Below are 19,731 nucleotides of genomic sequence, written 5' to 3' on the forward strand. Positions count from 1 at the left end.
CAGTGGCAGAGGAGACAATTTGAGACGGAGCAGCCCTAACGTTGCTGGGTATAGAGTCCAAAGGCCCATAGTTGGGGCACCTCCAACTTGTAATCATATAAAACCTATTTAACTTTCTCTATTTGTGCATTAAAGCAAATCCTTGGTTGAAGGGCATTCGAATTTTACTGCGCATGCAACAGTTAGCAGCTCATGGACTTTGAACACATGAAACTCTCCCGAAAACAGGTCAGCTGGCCCTGAACAAATCAGCCAAAAATATGCATTTCGTTAACTAATTGCCTCCAGCCTTTCCGCACAGTGATGACTCCTTGAAGTAACTTTCCAATTTCAACTACAGTATTCAAAGTTTCGAATTCTTACCTTCGGCTTTCTCTCCCTCCCCCATGTTCAGGCACTGAATCTCACTTGCGCCTCTGATACTACCTCTGCCACTGAATGACGTCAGGAACCGAACAGCTCAAACACAAAGAAGAACAAACACCATTTAACCCGTGGGGCGCACCTGACTGCTGCTCAGTAATTTCCCAATGATGGTGCATGTGAGAAGTCACAGGCACGCCACACGCTTATCACGCACAGTGTTGGAACTCCCAAGCCCTGCTTCACCCAGTTAATGAAGATAATTAATTCCCCTGCTAATTAATGAATATCTGCCTGAACTATTTAGTAAATGGGTGCAACAAGCTGCACCTTATGCAAAGGGGAAGGATGCACATCGGCGAGGGAAAGTCTAGCATTAAACAAAGATGATATCACCAAGAAACCAAGCCAAGAACATACACTGCAGTGTTTTATAGTGGCTGGCGGTCATCCCTCCCATTTCACATTTCAACCACACCCTAAACCCAATGACATGACTGCTGAATACCCTGATCCCTGGATGAAAGCCAGGAGACAGACAAAAAATATGAACTTAATTAGGAAAAGAACAGAGTTCATTGCTGCGAGGCATGAAAAAACACACAATATTTAAGGAAGTGTGAAACTGAGGAATAGCAGCAAGTCTGTCAGGTCCATTTCTACCAACAGACCACAAATAACTTGAAGCATCGAGCACTGTGCCCAGTGAGTCCCGTCTCAGGGGAGACGGGTTACCATGGGTCTCCGAGAAGACCAAGCTCGGTGAAACTTTCACTTTTTTATTTATTCAGAAACCAAAGCGAAGGCCCAAGTTTCATGGTGCAGGTCACTGTACACGTTGAAGAGCAAAATTAAACCAAGCTTGAATTTTAAAAGTCTGTTGGTTGTAGAAGAAAAGACTGAGGGCAATAAGGAGTTCCACAGCTTTTAAGAAGCAAATGTTTATAGCATGGCAAGAGGGTGTTCACTATATACGGGGGGGGAACGAACTGTCTATGACCAGGGAGGGGGCTGTACTCAATTTGTACACAATATGTTAATGCTACAGATGAGCCTCATGGAACTGGTGCTTCCCGCACCACTCAAACCATGGTCAATTTTTCTTCCAATTTCAGGGGAAGACACCCTCTCTCAGGAGGATAGGCATTTCTGTGACTTTAGTATGAACACTGTTACAGGGTTAACTGAGAGTAGAGGTGCCTGTTTCAGAGGAAGGTCACTGTGGGAATACTCTCTCACTGACGGGAGACATGCTTTGAGCGCCAGATAAACCCTTCCAACAGTTCACTTAAACACTTATGAGAACAGCCAGCAATAGGTCTCCATTTGTACCTTTTATTACAGCTATAAAATATCATGCGCCAAAAAGACTTGTGTGTAAGTGGAGCTGGGCGCTGACCAGGTTCATCGCCTCATATATTCTGTGCCCCTCGTTCCCTGTTTTGAACTGGTAATGAGTCATTATGGCATACAAGAAATATAATGGCAGTGCCTGCCCACACTCCTTACTGCAGGTGAAACTGCTCTATAAAGGTTAAAGAGCAAGTTCGTTGACACAAACACCAACAATATGCATTTAAATAGGGCCTTTAACATAGTAAAACAGTTCAAGGGCGCTTCACAGGAGCGATTATCAAACAAGATTTGACTCCGAGCCACATATTAGAACAGGTGAACAAAAGCTTGGTCAAAGAGGTAAGCTTAAAGGAGCACCTTAAAGGAAAGAGAGAAAGAGAGAGAGAGAGAGAGAGAGAGAGAGAGAGAGAGAGGCAGGTTTAGGGAGGGAATTCCAGAACTTGGAGCCTAGGCAGCTGAAGGCGTGGCTGCTAATGGTGGCGCAATGAAAATCCGGGATGCACAAGAGGCCAGAAAATGAACACAAGAATGGCTCACAAGATGGAAGCAGAGAATGAGAGAATTGTTGAATTGTTCGTCTGCAATTTGTTCTCCCTAAAATTGGAAGGTTTGACAAACCCCACCAATAGTTTATGGGTAAAGACATTATACAGGGTGGTACAGGAAACTCTTTTTTATCCGGCACAGACGGGACTGGCGTGGTGCCGGTTTATCAAAAAGTCCAGATTAGAGAGAGTTATAGTTAAAAGGTACGAGATCTCGTACACAGCAACAAATCCAAGCTTCCCTGTTGCTTAGCAACAGCTGCAAGAAGCCTGACCACAGACCAAGCGTCCCTGTTGCTTAGCAACAAGTGCAGGAACCTCCCATTACACAGCCAAGAATCAAGACACGGCCACTATTATGAAGAAAAACTTAACTGAACCTACTCCTGAATTTTGCCGGTTAACCGAGATTTCCGGTTGTTTGGGTGCCGGTAAAGCGAGAGTTTCCTGTACTATGCCATGCAGACCAGGACGTTCCTCAGTCCGATCTTCATCGCTGCTAAGCTTAGCTTGTCTCAGCTGGGGAAATACGAGTGCTACAATTGTAGCCTCAATGGTCCTTGGCTGGGGAGGGAAAACCATCAGGCAAAGTTCCCACTCCTGGTGCTGTGCGGTGACCTTGCGAGAAAGGGTGGGCCATCAGGTGAGCAAAAATCAGGCTCAGTTGTGATAACAACAGAAAATGCTGGAAAAACTCAGCAGGCCAGGCAACATCCGTAGAGAGAAAATAGAGTCAACGTTTCGGGTGAAAACCCTTTGTCAAGACTAAAGAAGCACAGGAAATGAAATAGATTAAAAGGCCAGGCTGGGAGAGAACAAAAAAGAGACATTAAGAGGTATTCAAAACGAGACGAGATGGTGATAGGACTAGTGGAGACAAAAGGCGGCTCTAGATTAGGTGTGAAATGCGCTGGCAGAATGGGAGACAGCTGCCATGTGGGAGAGAGAAAAAAAAGAGGGGGGGGGAAAAGGCCAAAACAAAGGTGTGGATAAAAAATATAAGTAAAAATGTAATAGGGGCCGAGGTTATGATCTGAAATTGTTGAACTCGATAGAGAGTCCGGAAGGCTGTATTAAGTGCCTAATCGGAAGATGATTCCTTGTACAATTCAATAGCCGCTGTCTGGGCACCCATATGGAGAATGACCATCTTGGCAAGGTATCAGAGGGATGTTTGAATCTGTGGAACCTCACTCCAGCCACAATATTAAAATATACATCACCCGTGGTACTGATCTACTCAACTGAAAACAAACAGTGATTGGCCACAGTGACCTGAAATATCAACCACAAGAAGGATAAATAGCAAAAAGGAGACTGCACCCTACCTTCATGAACAGGTCATCGGTCTCCGTGGTCTCATCGCTGATCAGTCCATCTGAATGGCACAAGGGATCTCCAGTCACAGGCATCGATGAGGCACACTCAACAAGCAACTGCCGGTCAGACAACTGGCCATATTCTGATAAAATGAAAATGGCAGTCATTAACAATTGTCGATTGGTCCCCGTGCTTCACCATGTGAAACGAGCAGGCAATAATCACAGAAGTTTTCACAACCATAACTAACCCACTTTCAGGCAACCGTCCAAATCCTCAGCGCCTTTCACAACCTCGGGACGTCCCAAAGTGCTTCAGTGTAGTCGCTGGTGTAATGTAGGAAACGCGGCAGCCAATTTGCGCACAGCAAGGTCCCACGAACAGCAATGTGATAAAGGACAAGATATCCTGTCTAAGCGATGTTGGTTGAGGGATAACTTTTGACCAGGACGCCGGGGAGAACTCCCCTGCTCTTCTTCGAAATAGTGGCCATGGGATCTTTCAGGTCCACCTGAGAAGGCAGACGGGGCCTCGGTTTAACGTCTTATCTGAAAGACGGGCACGGAGAAAAGAAGCTGGGGACTGAGGCAACGTCCCACACAAGGGTCTGTCCTGTAAACACACTTGGCAGATAATCAGTCTAGCAGAGCCAAGGCTCTTCATGCTAGACATCACCAAGGTGGAAAAGAGTAGGTGAGAAAATGAGGTAAATCAAGAAACAGTGGTTAGGCGATGCCAACTGCGCACGTTAAAAGATTGTGGAGGGAAAGGTAGACGGATGAAGATAAAGAACTCCACAGCTTTATTAAGAGGGCTTAACACGAATGGTTTGTGTACTTACTGGTTTTTATAAAACACACTTGATCTGTTTAAATAACTTACTTTCTCCACAGCTACCAATGCGGTTTAGTAAGAGGCCGTGGGAGGACATGGATCGGGAAGTAAAATGAATGACATTAAAATAATTGGAACATTCAGCGGCAGCTGTGGGGTGGGGGACAATTCAGCCTCTGCTCTGACTGCCCCCCACAATAGAGAACAGAGACTCGAGACAGATTCACACCTGAAGAATGCACTTTTGGGTGAGAAAGTGTAACCCAGTGCAGAATCCACTCCCTTCACTTGAGCATTATTATTTCCAAAACCGACGTTGTTCCAAGAACTCATTTGAACTTTCGAATATGTAAGATTAGAATTTTCTGAAAGAAAATGGTATGAACCCATTTATTGCAAGTACAGCAACGTTGCAATGCCAAACAGAAGTGACAGCCTCATCCCAAGGGTCAGCTCTTAAGGAGAAAACAGGACCCGTCCCGATGATGGGCGAAACTAGAACTAGGGGGCATAGTCTTAGAATAAGGGGCTGCTCTTTCAAAACTGAGATGAGGAGGAATTACTTCACTCAGAGGGTGGTAGGTCCATGGAATATGCTGCCCCAAAAAGCTGTAGAAGCTACATCATTACATAAATTTAAAACAGAAATAGACAGTTTCCTAGAAGTAAAGGGAATTAAAGGTTACGGGGAGCGGGCAGGAATTTGGACATGAGTCTAGGTTCGGATCGGACATGGCCCTGTGGGTAGCGGAGCGGGCCCAGGGGCCGTGTAGCCTGATCCTGCTCCTATTTCGTGTGTCTAATTCTGTTAGATTCAGGAGATGGTTCTGTGATAGTAGATTGGCGGTTAGGATCAGATCAGCCATGATCTTATTGAATGGCGGAGCAGGCTTGAGGGGTCGATTGGCCTACTCCTGCTCCTATTTCTTATATTCTTATGTCTTTGTCTTTGTGGGTAGCACAGTGGACTCGCCTCGGAGTCAGAAGGTTGTGGGTTCAAGTCCCACTCCAGGGACTTGAGCACAAAAAATCGAGGCTGACACTCCCAGTGCAGTGCTGAGGGAGTGCTGCAGTGTCGGAGGTGCCGTCTTTCGGATGAGACGTTAAACCGAAGCCCCGTCTGCTCTCTCAGGTGAATGTAAAAGATCCCACGGCACTATTTCGAAGAAGAGCAGCGGAGTTACCCCCGGTGTCCTGGCTAATATTTATCCCTTAATCCACATAACAAAAACAGATTATCTGGTCATTATCACATTGCTGTTTGTGGGAGCTTGCTGTGCGCAAATTGGCTGCCGCGTTTCCCACAATACAACAGTGACTACACTTCAAAAATACTTCATTGGCTGTAAGGCACTTTGAGACGTCCGGTGGTCGTGAAAGGCGCTATATAAATGCAAGTCTTTCTTTCTTTCCACTACTCAGAATTATACTCTGTTTATTCACTCATTCGAGCTCCACTCCTGGATTTCAGCGCACACACACACACACCAGGCAGTAATGTCAATGCAGCAGAGAGTTCCGCATTGCCAAACATTAAACCAAAGGCCTGTCTGCCTGCTCCAGTGGTGCTGGTAGATCTTAAAGATCCCACAGCACTATTCAAAGGGGAGCAGGGAGTTCTTCTCGGGTCCGGGCTAACATTCCCCCCTCAACTATCAATTAAAAACAGATTAACTGCTTATTTTTACCCCTTGTACTGTCTGTGGGATCCTGATGCGTACAAATTGGTTACCGCATTTAAATCAACAATGGCAGCACTTCATACAGTAACTAACTGGCAGTGAATCACTCCCGAGAGATGTGATAGGATGTTTCATGATGAATGAAGGGTCTTTCTTCCTTTTGATAAATCTATTAATTCCCCCCCTCCATATTTAGAACTGGAAACACAGTAAAGGCAGATCAAGTGGGCCAACTGTCTGCTATACTTTACACAGCAAAAACCACCAAATGATCCAGAGCCCAGAACTTAGTTCTAACAGACAGCGGCAATGCGTTCAGACGACTGCCCAGCCCTTTCCTACGTCACCTTTCTCTAATTATTTCATTGACACTCTGCAGCCAAATTCTAGTGAATGGGTAAAATTGCTAGGTGAGCAACTACGAAGGAAGCTTCAGAAACCCCAGCGACATAACCATGGAAAAAATGTGCCGCAAAGGTCTGGCAGCATTGCCTTCGCATTGCATTCTGCTTGTTTGGATAATGCGCTCATTGCCTCAAGGAAGAACACTACCCGAGCTGTGCATAACAGGAGGAAACAAGACTCTGATTCACAGCTTTTAACTTGGCGGAGTGCGACTCTCGGTACTCTGCGAACTACAGGACAGTCAAGTCCGACGGCTTCTCTCGCTCTCGCTCCCCTCCGAACGAAAAATTGTGCAGAAAGGGAAGGTGCATGCAGCATTGAAAAAGCATGCAGCGTTCAGGAGTCAGATCCAGGATCGAGAGTGACTGATGATATTTGTGGCTAGTTCCCAGTTTAAAGAAAGAAAAAAAGACTTGTATTTATATAGCGCCTTTCACGACCACCGAACGTCCCAAAGCGCTTTACAGCCAATGAAGTACTTTTGGAGTGTAGTCACTGTTGTAATGTAGGAAACGCGGGAGCCAATTTGTGCACAGCAAGCTCCCACAAACAGCAATGTGATAATGGCCAGATAATCTGTTTTTGGTGATGTTGATTGAAGGATAAATATTGGCCAGGACACCGGGGAGAACTCCCCTGCTCTTCTTCGGAATAGTGCCATGGGATCTTTTACGTCCAACCTGGGAAAGCAGACGGGGCCTCGGTTTAACATTTCATTCGAAAGATGGCACCTCCGACAGTGCCGCACTCCCTCAGTCCTGCACTGGAGTGTCAGCCTAGATTTTTGTGCTCAAATCCCTGGAGTGGGACTCGAAAGTTAAAAGCTTTTAGGTTGCAACACCATACGTTCCAAACTAGCAAAAGTTGACCTACAAGGTTCAGAAAAGCTGACAACTCCCAAATAAAGCTGACTCAAAAATGATGCTGTTACTAAGTGTTGGTACATAGACATAGAAGATAGGAGCAGGAGTAGGCCATTCGGCCCCTCGAGCCTGTTCCGCCATTAATGAGATCATGGCTGATCATCCAAATTCAGTACCCTGTCCCTGCTTTCTCCTCATATCCCTTGATCCCTTTAGCCTTAAGAAATATATCGAACTCCTTCTTGAATATATTTAATGAATTAGCCTCAACTGCCTTCTGTGGTAGAGAATTCCACAGGTTCACCACTCTCTGGGTGAAGAAATTCCTCCTCATCTCAGTCCTAAATGGCTTACCCCTTATCCTTAGACTGTGACCCCTGGTTCTGGACTCCCCCGTCATCGGGAACATCCTTCCTGCATCTAGTCTGTCTAGTCCTGTTAGAATTTTATAAGTTTCAATGAGATCCCCTCTCATTCCTCTAAACTCCAGCGAATATAAGCCGAATCGACCCAATCTCTCCTCATACGTCATTCCTGCCATCCCAGGTATCAGTCTGGTGAATCTTCGCTGCACTCTATCCATGGCAAGGACATCCTTCCTCAGATGTGACCAAAACTGCACACAATACTCAAGGTGTGGTCTCACCAAGGCCCTGTACAACTGCAGCAAGACACCCTTGCTCCTGTACTCGAATCCTCTCACTATGAAGGCCAACATACCATTTGCCTTCTTAACCGCCTGCTGCACCTGCATGCTTACCTTCAGCGACTGGTGCACAAGGACACCCAGGTCTCGTTGCACTTCCCCTTTTCCTGTTTTTGCCACCGAAGTGGATACCCTCGCATTTATCCACATTATACTGCATTTGCCATGCATCTGCCCAATCGCCCAACCTGTCCAAATCATACTGGAGTTTCTCGGCATCCTCCTCACAGCACACACGCCCACCCAGCTTTGTGTCGTCTGCAAACTTGGAGATATTACATCTAGTTCCCTTGTCTAGATCATTTATATATATATTGTGAATAGCTGGGGTCCTAGCACCGATCCCTGCGGTACCCCACTAGTCACTGCCTGCCACTCGGAAAAAGACCTGTATATTCCAACTCTTTGCTTCCTGTCTGCCAACCAGTTCTCTATCCAAGACAGTACCTTACCCCCAATCCCATGTGCTTTAACTTTACACGCTAATCTCTTATGCGGGACCTTATCGAAAGCCTTCTGAAAGTCCAAATACACCACATTCACTGGTTCCCCCTTATCTATTCTACCAGTTACATCCTCAAAAAATTCCAGTAGATTAGTCAAGCATGATTTACCTTTTGTAAATCCATGTTGGCTTTGTCCGATCCTGTCACTGTTTTCCAAGTGCTCTGCTATTACATCTTTTATAATGGACTCTAGCATTTTCCCCACTACCGATGTCAGGCTTACCGGTCGAAAATTCCCTGTTTTCTCTCTACCACCTTTTTTAAATAGTGGGGTTACATTAGCTATCCTCCAATCCATGGGGACTGCACTAGTCAAACAAAAGCTTGACCTAGAACAAGGAACCAGTGCTCAATAGAAAAAGCCAAGTGAAAAATCGCATGTTGATTAAATTAAATAATCCTAAAATGAAATGTTTAACCAATTGACATTTAAATAATTTTTTTTCTCCATAGAAAACACAGTTGTCCAAAAGTATAGCACATAAATACTGGAATGCAAACCATTTGCAGGAGGATCAGAAATAGTCGTCGTCGTACGTGTCTTCACACTGTTCCCTTTGGGGAACTGTATGAAGTGGTGGAAGGATTTCTGGCCGCGATTAACGCTCCTTCCGTGACCGTAACCATCTTCGTACCAGCCATTAGGGTGGTTAGTCCTATGGCGGGAGGGTTTTACGGGCTCCCACAACCCATACGAAGGGGGGGGGGGGGGGCCACCCACACCCACGGACGCAAGTATCCCGCTGGATGTCAACCCAGAATTTAGGGCCAGAGCTCCGACTCCACTTGCCGGGACTGTCTGGAGCGGGGTTCGAAACCCTACACCTTCTGGCCCAGCGGCGGGGATGCTACCGCTACGCCAAAGGCCCACTCCATCAGAAATAGTGGAAGCAACCTTCAATAAATGAACTGAAACACTGCTGGGAATGCATAAAAACATTCTCTGCTGCCATAAAGCATAAACAGTTCATGGGGCACATATCGAATATTTGGGGGGGGGGGGGGTGTTGAAAGATGCACAGACGTTAGTTTTTTCCCCCCTAATAGGTATGGTCCAAAGTAGGGAAATGTAACAGAAACCAGCTTCTACACTACCTGAATTAATAGGGCTCGCTCCATCCATCACCATTTACTGCTGCATTGACAGAAAAGCAACTGTTTTCTTTAACTCGAGTTATAGGATCCAGTAAACAAAATTATCAATTTTGGCAAACACAATTCTTTGGAAGGAAGTTTGCATCTAGGGTTAGCACTGTTTTCAATACAACCAACCTTCCAAAAAGATGACAGACAGACAGACAGACACACACACACACACAAACCGACTCTTTCATGGAGTTGTTTCCCCAGGGCATCCTCTAACCTTGCTGAGAGAGGGTGGGTGGTCGGCTCGTGCACAGCCACCAGTAGAAGCTTGCTTCAGACATCCCACTTTAAGCTCTCTTTACCTTAAAGCTGCAGCCCTGGTAGCAGTTCCCCTCACTGTACCGCGGAGCCCTGCCCGTACTGCCCAGCGTAATCTTTGCTGAAGATTCTCCCGGCGACTGCCTGTTTCAGGGGTGGGTACGCTGTGCGGGTGATGGGGATTACCACCTCTCTGCTTGTGGGAGCTCGCCAGTTGCTCTACGATTTTGATATTTGAAAACTACAGAGTTTTTTTTTAAACCATTTGCTGCGTGAATGGTCTCCTGTCCCATGCATGCACAAACACAGCAAATGAACTCAAAATATATGTTACCCCGCCCTTCCCTCCCAATCCAGTTTTGCTCTAGGCAATCAGTGGCAGCCCTAGTTTTATATACTCAGGCAATGGACTGTACCTGCAGAGATACTGGTTCGATCTCACTAAGGGGCATCCGTTTTATGCTGTACCAAAAAAATAAAACCAGCAGCAAAATACTGCGAACGCTGGAAATCTGCAATAAAATCTGAAAATGTTGGAAACACTCAGCAGGTCAGGCAACATCTGTGGAGAGAGAAACAGAGTTAACGTTTCAGGTCAATTGACTTGAAACTTTAACTCGGTTTCTCTCTTCACAGATGCTGTTTGGCCTGCTGAGTGTTTCCAGCATTGTCTGTTTTTATTTTAAAGAATACACACGCACACCCCAAATCTACAGGAATTTTTAAATAAATTCCATTTGAAACTTTACAGAAAAATAAATTCCACATGAAGTCATACAAAAAAAAATGTCACAGGGGAGGCACTGGGCTGCAGAAGGGAGCCGCAAGACTGATTCCTGGCATCAGAGGAACTTGGGTTATTCTACCTTGAAAGGGGGGGACTAAGAGATGACGTTATACAAAGTCAGCCGTGACTCAGTGGGTAGCACTCTTGTCTCCAAGTCAGAAGGTTGTGGGTTCAAGTCCCACTCCAAAAACTTCAGCACAAACAGCTCGGCTGACACTCCCAGTGCAGTGCTGAGGGGGGCGCTGCACTGTCGGAGGTGCCGTCTTTCAGATGAGACGTTAAACCGAGGCCCCGTCTGCTCTCTCAGGTGGACGTAAAAGATCCCGTGGCACCATTTCGAAGAAGAGTAGGGGACTTCTCCCCGGTGTCCTGACCAATATTTATTCCTCAAACCAACATCACTAAAAGCAGATTATCTGGTCATTATCACATTGCTGTTTGTGGGAGCTTGCTGTGCGTAAATTGGCTGCCGCGTTTCCTACGTTAGAACAGTGACGACACTACAAAAGCACTTCATTGGCTGTAAAGCGCTTTGGGACGTCCTGAGGTTGTGAATGGCGTGGTATAAATGCAAGTCTTTTTTTTTTTTTTTAATTGTGTATTGCACTCAATTTCTGTAAGCTTCAGATGGATTTCCCTCTACTCAACGCATCCACTGGCACGGTGCTGCCGCCACAGAAGATCGGATTTATATTCACACAGATATAAAGTATAGAAAAGGTACATCGGAGATGCAACTCCAAATTAAGCTCCGACAGTAGTACAAGAGGGAACAGATTCAAATTTAGAACTCATTGCAGAAGTACTTCTTCACACCGAGCGTGCAATGCGCGGAATGGAATCCTAGTTAAGGTAACGGAGACAAAATTATTGGAATCATTTAAAAAAAAAGAAACATTTGATGGGAAAGTGGAGGTTTTTTTTTTCCGGGATGGATGACCGGCTTCCCTCAACCACATCGATCTTGTAATTTTGAACTTCACCCAATTTGGTCTGCCCAGTGTAGCATAGACATGTTCATCACCGCCTAATGGCTTGTTTAATGTTCAGTGTTTTTTTGCAGAGTAATTATGCATCAGGCAGCTCAAACTAAGAACTTGTCAAAACAGAAAAGGTTTAGTCAAGTTTAAATTGAAGGTTCTGTCCTGTGCTGTTTGTGTACACCAGGAAGGGGTGTATTAGTTTGCAGTAAACAGGAATTAGATCACCAGGTGCAGCCCAGCTAAAAGCTATAACTGCAGTTGTCATAACAAGGTTTAAACACTGAATCCTATCAAGATTCATTTCTGTGTATAGCATTAAATATGGTCTCTTCAAAGTTGTCAGTCTTATTCATTTAAAGGGACATCGCCACTTCTAAAGAGTTGTATTGAAAAGCTTTGAATATTTTCTGTAAACTCATGACAAATAACCCATCACTCTATAAAGTCCATCTAATGCTGCTCCAATATCTGGGGAGACCCCAGTGCCTTTCTCGACTCCTGCACAGGATATAGGAAAAGGTTTGTTGATAGTGGAGCCCTCTCTTGCCTCCCCTTGATGGAGGTCAACATGGTCAGTGCTCCCCTGGATTTAGTTTGTTGCTACCAAGCGGCAAATACATTATCCTTACATCCTTTATCTCTGCCTCCTTACTGTGTTTAAATCAAGACTCATGCCTGTAATGTCAATGTTAGCACTGGACATTTTTCATGCTTCTGATAGAAACCTTGGTTTCGAAGATCTTTTTGCTTCTTCTTCTCGTTGACACGGTAGGGTGGGCCAATCAGAAACGACAGCATGGCAAGCAGCCATTTAGCCCATTGCAGCGGTGCCAGTACTAGCTCTTCATCTATCCTAATCCCATTTTTTTCCCCCAGCACAGAGGGAGGCTATTCGGCCTGTCGAGCCCATGCCTGCTCTCTGCAAGAGCACTTCACAGCTAGTCCCACTCCCCTGCAGCCCTGCAAATTGTTTTCCTTCGGGTACCTATCCAATTCCCTTTTGAAAGCCACGATTGAGTCTGCCTCCACCACCCTTTCAGGTAGTGCATTCCAGATCCTAACCACTCGCTGCGGTTTCGCCATATCCTTTTATAGTCTTCATTTTCAACTACTTATCCAATTCCCTTTTGGATGATGCTCTGGTCTCTGTCTCATAATACACTTGTGATGAAGTATTCCATGTTCTAATAACCCCTCCATGTGAAACGGTTTTTATTTTCTAACTTCATTCTTCTTCTGATAATCCTGTGTCCATGCCGCTTGTTTCTGATTCATCAAACAATGGAAAACAATCCTTCCTTTTTTTTTTACTTTCATAAGCCACTTACTTCCTAACTGCCCCTTATTGGCGTTCTTTGCCGCCAATCCAGGGGCACATGGGCACGACTGGGTGGAGATAGCCCTGCCAAAGCTGGAAGCTCCACAGATTGCAAGGGTAGAACATTCATTCAAACTGGAATACCGCCGTGTTGCCGTACCCTTTAAGAAAATAGGTCAGCAAGTACTTCTCCGGTGGACTACAAGACAGGTTCAGATGGAGAATGCCAGTTAAGCTCACTGGATTCCGGTATACCAACCCTGCCATCTTTCCATTCTACCTTTAACATTCAGCTGGATGGAATCTTGATTAAACATCGCGCCTGAAGGACAGCTCTTAGATTGCGCACTCAATTGCTGGTGTGGGATTTAAACTCACAAGCTTCAGACCCAGGGGCAAGACCATTAAGCTAGCACCTGAGCCATGCTAGTACTACTCTCCAATTTCTATATTGGTTGGTGTTGATGAACTCTTTCTGCAAATACGACCCTTATCCTACTCAGGACACAACATGTCAACATCCAATTTGAGGTCCAATGTTCATCACTGAGAATGTGTACACAAGGCAACAACTGGAATTTTACCTCCTCAACAAAGAGGCTGGAATTTAAGAGAAGGGTTTATGGTGCAGTGTTTGGGTGTATAATCGACGCAAAAGTGGCAGTATAACGTGGGTGACTAAATCCAAGTCACCGGGTCTCGTACACTCGGCACTCTCTCAAACCGGTAACATAACTCCAGCCAAAGATTGGCTGAGCATGTAGTGCGCGATGTAGAACAAACATAAGTGAAGGATCAGATAATAAAGTCCTCCTGTCTCCCTGTTCCAGTAGTTTTGGTTTAACAGAAAAAATCCCATGGCTCTATTTGAAGTACAGCCACTTCTATTCTATGATACCTTATGTCATAAATGTCATCATCAAGAAACTACTCGTGAAATAACGCTGGACGGCCAGCTGGTGGCGCCGTCCAAGGAATATAAATACTCGGGCGTTGGCCCCAGCTTGCCAGGGACGTTTTGTAAAGACAAGGAACTAGTGAATACAACTAGACTTCCATGTTCTGAAACAAGTTGATTAAAGCCTTGCTTTATACTCAAACCAAGTGCGTAGTGAGTTTTATTACGTCACCTTATATAGAGAAGATAAACATGATGATAATTAAAGTATCAGTTCCATCCTCCGCCTTCCCAGTTGTTGCACTCCAGAAGCCCAATTCTTTTCAAGATTTAACATTTAAAAAAAAACTTTGCTGTGCTCACATCTGGTTTTCGAATATTTGTTTCATGCTTACTCATCGGACCTCAGCTTCCTACAACTACTCCACCCAAAGGAGTTCCTCCATAGATGGAGGGAGTGGAAGGAAGAAGTCGTCACAGGCCTCAGTACACAGGGCGGCGCATCAAACAGGAAGACATTTCGATGACTGTCTGCAGGAAAACAGGAGTTTGTATTGGCAGCCCAAAGTTGGCCTCCTAATATTCAACGGGAAAATCTGACCCGTTTTAAGAAATGTTAAATTACAACAAAATCTTATCGTTTGAACCACTGCATCTGGTGTGCAACCAAAGAAATACTACAGCTTCCATCTGACTGCGCATTTTGGGTGGAAGGACATAACCAGGGCCTTCCTTCTACTCTTCAGCAGTACATAAAATTATCAAACTCACAAGTTGTAACAAAATTAACATACTTTCCAAGATAAAGTTCTACAGCTCAGCTGTAGACCAGCTGGAGATTCTACCTCAAACACACTGCAGAAAGGAGAAGCAGCACCACCCTCTGCTGGTAAAAACAATGTCCATGTCCGATCCCACCAACTCAGTCACTGGAGGAGGATTAGGTTCAGAAGTTGACGAATAAGGTGCATCATTTGATAAAATGGGTAGCATTTCACTTCAATCAGTCCATTACTGAAGTTGTTACATTCATTACTTCTTAACAAACCTTCACTTTATAAAAGCCATGAAATACAAAGGAGATGATCTAGCAAGAGATTCAATGCAGAACGCAAAGCCTGGTGCCTTCAGAGCCAAGCTCTTCAACCTCAAAAGAATAATGGTCCTCGTCGTGAGTTATAGAAACATAGAAGATAGGAGCAGGAGTAGGCCATTCGGCCCCTTGAGCCCGCTCCGCCATTCAATGAGATCATGGCTGATCATCCAAACTCAGTACCCTATCCCTGCCTTCTCCCCATATCCCTTTAGCCTTAAGAAATATATCTAACTCCTTCTTGAATATATTTAATGAATTGGCCTCAACTGCCTTCTGTGGTAGAGAATTCCACAGGTTCACCACTCTCTGGGTGAATAAATTCCTCCTCATCTCTGTCCTAAATGGCTTACCCCTTATCCTTAGACTGTGACCCCTGGTTCTGGACTCCCCCACCATCAGGAACATCCTTCCTGCATCTAGTCCTGTTAGAATTTAGTTTCAATGAGATCCCCTCTCATTCTTCTAAACTCCAGCGAGTATAAGCCCAATCAACCCAATCTCTCCTCATACGTCATTCCTGCCATCCCAGGTATCAGTCTGGTTCATGCATAAGTGGACCCTGTGATGCAGTAGAGCCATAAAGTCCAGGAACATTCACAGAGTCTGTGTTGAGTTAGCTCATCACAGCGGAGGCTGTAGTGCTGGTATGATAATTGGCCTCCTAGACCTGGTGGTGTTTTGGGCACAGAGTAGTCAACTAGGGATCCTACTCATGATCGCTCTCAAATGACCCCCATCGGAAAGCACACGTGTATGGATGATGGGTAACAGCAGCATCAGGCTCTGCTGGAAGCAACCATTCCCTACCCACAAAAATAGTTGAACAGTGTGCCAACACTAACTGCCTAGACTAGCATGTGAAGGTGGGCAGTTGGGAAAGGTTCCTACCACCCATGGAACCATGCACCAACACGAGTAACCGCCTTCATCAAAGGAAGGGAGAAAACAGAGGTCAGGAAGGAGTTGTGGAAGAAGGGAGGGGGAAGTACGTAACATATAATAGGGCACTCCAAACAACATAGTGTTTCATGACGACAATAAGACTTACTCATTGCCACTTTTATGTATTACAGTCAATGATTATCACATCTATGACATTTCTAGCTGCTGCGAGCATAATTATTTTGATTAAGTAGTTTGGTCCAATTTTAACATTCACAAAGCTTTGAGAGTTGATCATGCGAGCCTGCATCTAGTGGGCTGAATACTGTGGGAATGTGTAACTGGCACTCGGCCTGTACTGCAGCAAACCTGGCTCTTCCACAGGATAGGGTGGGGATGGGGAGGAGGATGCAATAATTGGAGGTTTAGGACTTGTGCCAGACCCTGGCTGCAAACGATGACAAAGCTAGAAAAATATAGAAGTGGGTTTTCATTCTAAGGAATGAATAACTTTGCTTTCCCTCTTTTTTGGCACCCTTAGTTTTTTTTGTAAATGAAGAAACCTGGAACAAGAGCCAAGGCCCATAGTGTAGGACATCACCACTTTTTGCCTCCTCGAAAAAGTGTAACATCCCCATCGACACCTGGGAGCCCTGGGTCAAGACCGCACAAAGTGGAGGAGAAGCATCCCAGGAAGGCGCCGAACACCTCGAGTCTCTTCGCCGGGAGCAAGCGGAAGCCAAGCGCAGGCAGCGCAAGGAGAGCACGTCAACCCAAGCACCCCACCCACCCGTCCCTTCAACCACCGTCTGCCCCACCTGTGACAAGAGACTGTAGGTCCCACATTGGACTCATCAGTCACCTGCGAACTCATTTTTAATGTGGAAGCAAGTCATCCTCGGTTTCGAGGGACTGCCTAAGAAGAAGAAGAAGGACATCACCGAGGTTGTAAAGAGTCGGAGGGGTGATGAGGTAAATTAAGCAATGGTGGTTAGGTGATGCCAAACTCGTGTTTTATAAGCCTGTGAATTGAAGAAGGAAGAGAAGATTGAGGTAAAGAGCTTCACAGTTTGATGCCCTGGGAAATGATAAATTAGGGTAGGAACCATTGCAATGAGTCTTGATTTGACCACTGCGAGGATGCAGGGAGAAGGAAGAGTGCGTAGGATAGCTTTTTAGATCTTGGCAGTTAAATTACATCGTCAGCTGTGGCTCAGTGGTAGCACTTCTACCAGTCAGAAGACCATGGGTTCAAGTCCCACTCCAGGGACTTGAGCACAGAATCTAGGCCGACACCCCAGTGCTGTACTGAGGGAGGGCTGCACTGTCTGAGGGGCTGCCTTTCGGATAAGACGTTAAACCGAGGCTCGGTCTGCTCTCTCAGACGGACATAAAAGATCCCACGGCACTATTTTGAAGAGCGGGGGAGTTCTCCCCGGTGTCCTGGTGATATTTATCCCTGAACTAGCATCAGTAAAACAGATGATCTGGTCATGATCACATTGCTGTTTGTGGGAGCTTGCTGTGTGGAAATTGGGTGGTGTGATTCCTACATTACGACAGTGACTCCACTTCAAAAAGTACTTCATTGGCTGTAAAGCACTTTGGGACGTCCTGAGGCCGTGAAAGGCGCTATATAAATGCAAGTCTGTCTTTCTTCCCTCTAATTTTGAATATAAATTTCTGGACTGTGTTCCGCAAAGGTACACAATACACAAAGTAATGTAGGTACATTCAATTTCTTTGATGCTTTTAACTGGCACACTTTTTTCCTACCCTATCACAGGAGCAAAAACGACCACCTGTAAATTTAATGCATAATATTTAAAAACAGAATATAGGAGTACCTGATATCTGCACAACTTTCAGAATCACACCACAGCGCTATAAATCACGGCCAAATTCAGGGCTCAACCTGTTAAAGCTACAGCAATCTGATTAGCATACACGAAAAGGCACGTCTAACGAGTGATGCTTTTCTCATGCCTGGCTTTTCCTTTCACTCTCACCGCTATTTAAATTGATACTAAAAGGGTCACTGGCCCTCTGGCCTTTCCCTCAGACTCTTTCTAAGCTACAAATAGAATGTACAGCACAGAAGGAGGCCATTCAGCCCATCTTTCCAGTGCCGGCTCTTTGAAGGAGATATCCAATTTTCCAATGAGAGCCATTTCTCTGCCCTTTCTCCAATAGCCCTGCAATTCCGTCCCTTGCAAGTATTTATCCAATTCCCCCTTTGAAAGTTACTACAGGAAACTTTCGATTAACCGGCCCCTAAATAACCGGAACGCTCTATCCACCGGCAAAATTCAGGAGTTGGTTCAGATAACTTTTATTACTTTTTAAACTCCAGTTGTTGCTGTGCAAGGGTGTAGCTGAAGCTGTTGCTAAGCTACAGAGACACTTGCAACTTGTGCCGATTGTTTTGAAGCTGTGGTTTGTTGCTTTATACGGAGCTCTGAGCTCCGTATCTTTTACTATAGCGTTCAGTTATCCGGAATTGTTGATGAACCGGCACCACGTCGGTCCCGTCCGTGCCGGATACCAGAAAGTTTCCTGTATTGAATCTGCTTCCACCACCCGATCAGGTAGTGCGTTCCAGATCATAACAACTTGCTGTGCAACAAAATATTCTCATCTCGCCATTCTACAAGCTCTTTCTCTCATCCGCATCTTCACTGTAAAGTCAAGACTTGACGCACTGTCTCCTATTTGAACTTCCCAGGACCTCAGAACTGTGACATTCCTCACCTGCCCCAGACTTCCCTGGCTCGAAGCACAGAGCTATGCCACGAAACAAATATTCGTATGTAATTTATGTACATTTCCAGCGTGCTTTTGACTTGACACACCACAAGCGTGACTGTGTGCCAGGGAGGAAATGGCTTCACAAAAAAACTGCTAGAAGTTGAAAGATCTATTTTCTCCTGCACAGGCCTGCAATAAGTGCAAGGTGACTAGGGCTACTGGCGCATCTGTGGTACCAGGGTCAGTCAGAGGTGTATACAGGTCAACTGTCCCCTTTCTGGGGGCCCACCAATGCCAGTCATACCCCCATGTCCCGCTGCTACTTTGGGATTCAAGCCACTGTCCACTGTATGCAGGAATTCTCACAAGAAGGCAAACACTGCTGCGAGTGGCTGTCTGGGGTGAATGAAGGAGAGTGCCAGTTTAACTTAGACAGAGGAGAAGCAAGGGATAGTTCCAGCATTAACAGAAAGGGAGGGGAAGGACAGAGTGCTGCCATTAGCTGAATTCTTACAGTGCGCAGCTTAAATCACCAAGTACCTGCAGGAGTGACAATGAGAGGGGTGGGGGGGGGGGGGGTGGGGGAGATGAAGGGGAGAAATAAGGGGGCAGAAACTGAGGAGCAGTGGTGGAGTGGCGCAGGGGGAAGGAACACAGCTGCGAGTGGCGGTCTGGGGCGAATGAAGGAGAGTGCCAGTCTAACTTAGGCAGAGGAGAAGCAAGGGATACTTCCAGCATTAACAGAAAGAGAGGGGAGGACAGAGTGCCGCCATTAGCTGACGTGAGGGGGCAAGAACTGGGGCAGAGGCAAGAAGGGCAGCATTAACTGAAGGGGCAGTGAGAAAGGAGTGCCAACATGAACAGAGGGCGGAAGACGAATACCAGCTTGAACTTTAAGGGTTGAAGGAAGAGAGTGCATCGCTGAACAGAGTGGGGAAGTAGATGGGTACAAACTCTCCGATCTGGGTCTGGAGGGGTTCAGTGCCTTTGTGAACTGGGATAGAACACGGGACAAGAAGGGAAGGGATAGTCTGT

At 45.7% G+C, this 19,731-nt stretch overlaps 1 protein-coding gene across 5 annotated transcripts in view; it reads right to left on the reverse strand.

The window, feature by feature from the left end:
• LOC147099964 (A-kinase anchor protein 13-like) overlaps positions 1-19,731 on the reverse strand; it is a 482,784-nt gene that overhangs the window by 143,509 nt on the left and 319,544 nt on the right. For all 5 annotated transcript variants that reach the window (XM_085968506.1, XM_085968508.1, XM_085968507.1 and 2 more), the window contains exon 11: positions 3,593-3,726. In XM_085968506.1, the coding sequence (XP_085824632.1) occupies positions 3,593-3,726 (134 nt within the window). The remainder of the gene's footprint in view (positions 1-3,592; positions 3,727-19,731) is intronic.

The sequence above is a fragment of the Somniosus microcephalus genome, chromosome 27 (genome assembly GCF_052327205.1).
Source record: "Somniosus microcephalus isolate GS21.2 chromosome 27, FLI_Smic_1.0, whole genome shotgun sequence".
NCBI lineage: Eukaryota > Metazoa > Chordata > Chondrichthyes > Squaliformes > Somniosidae > Somniosus > Somniosus microcephalus.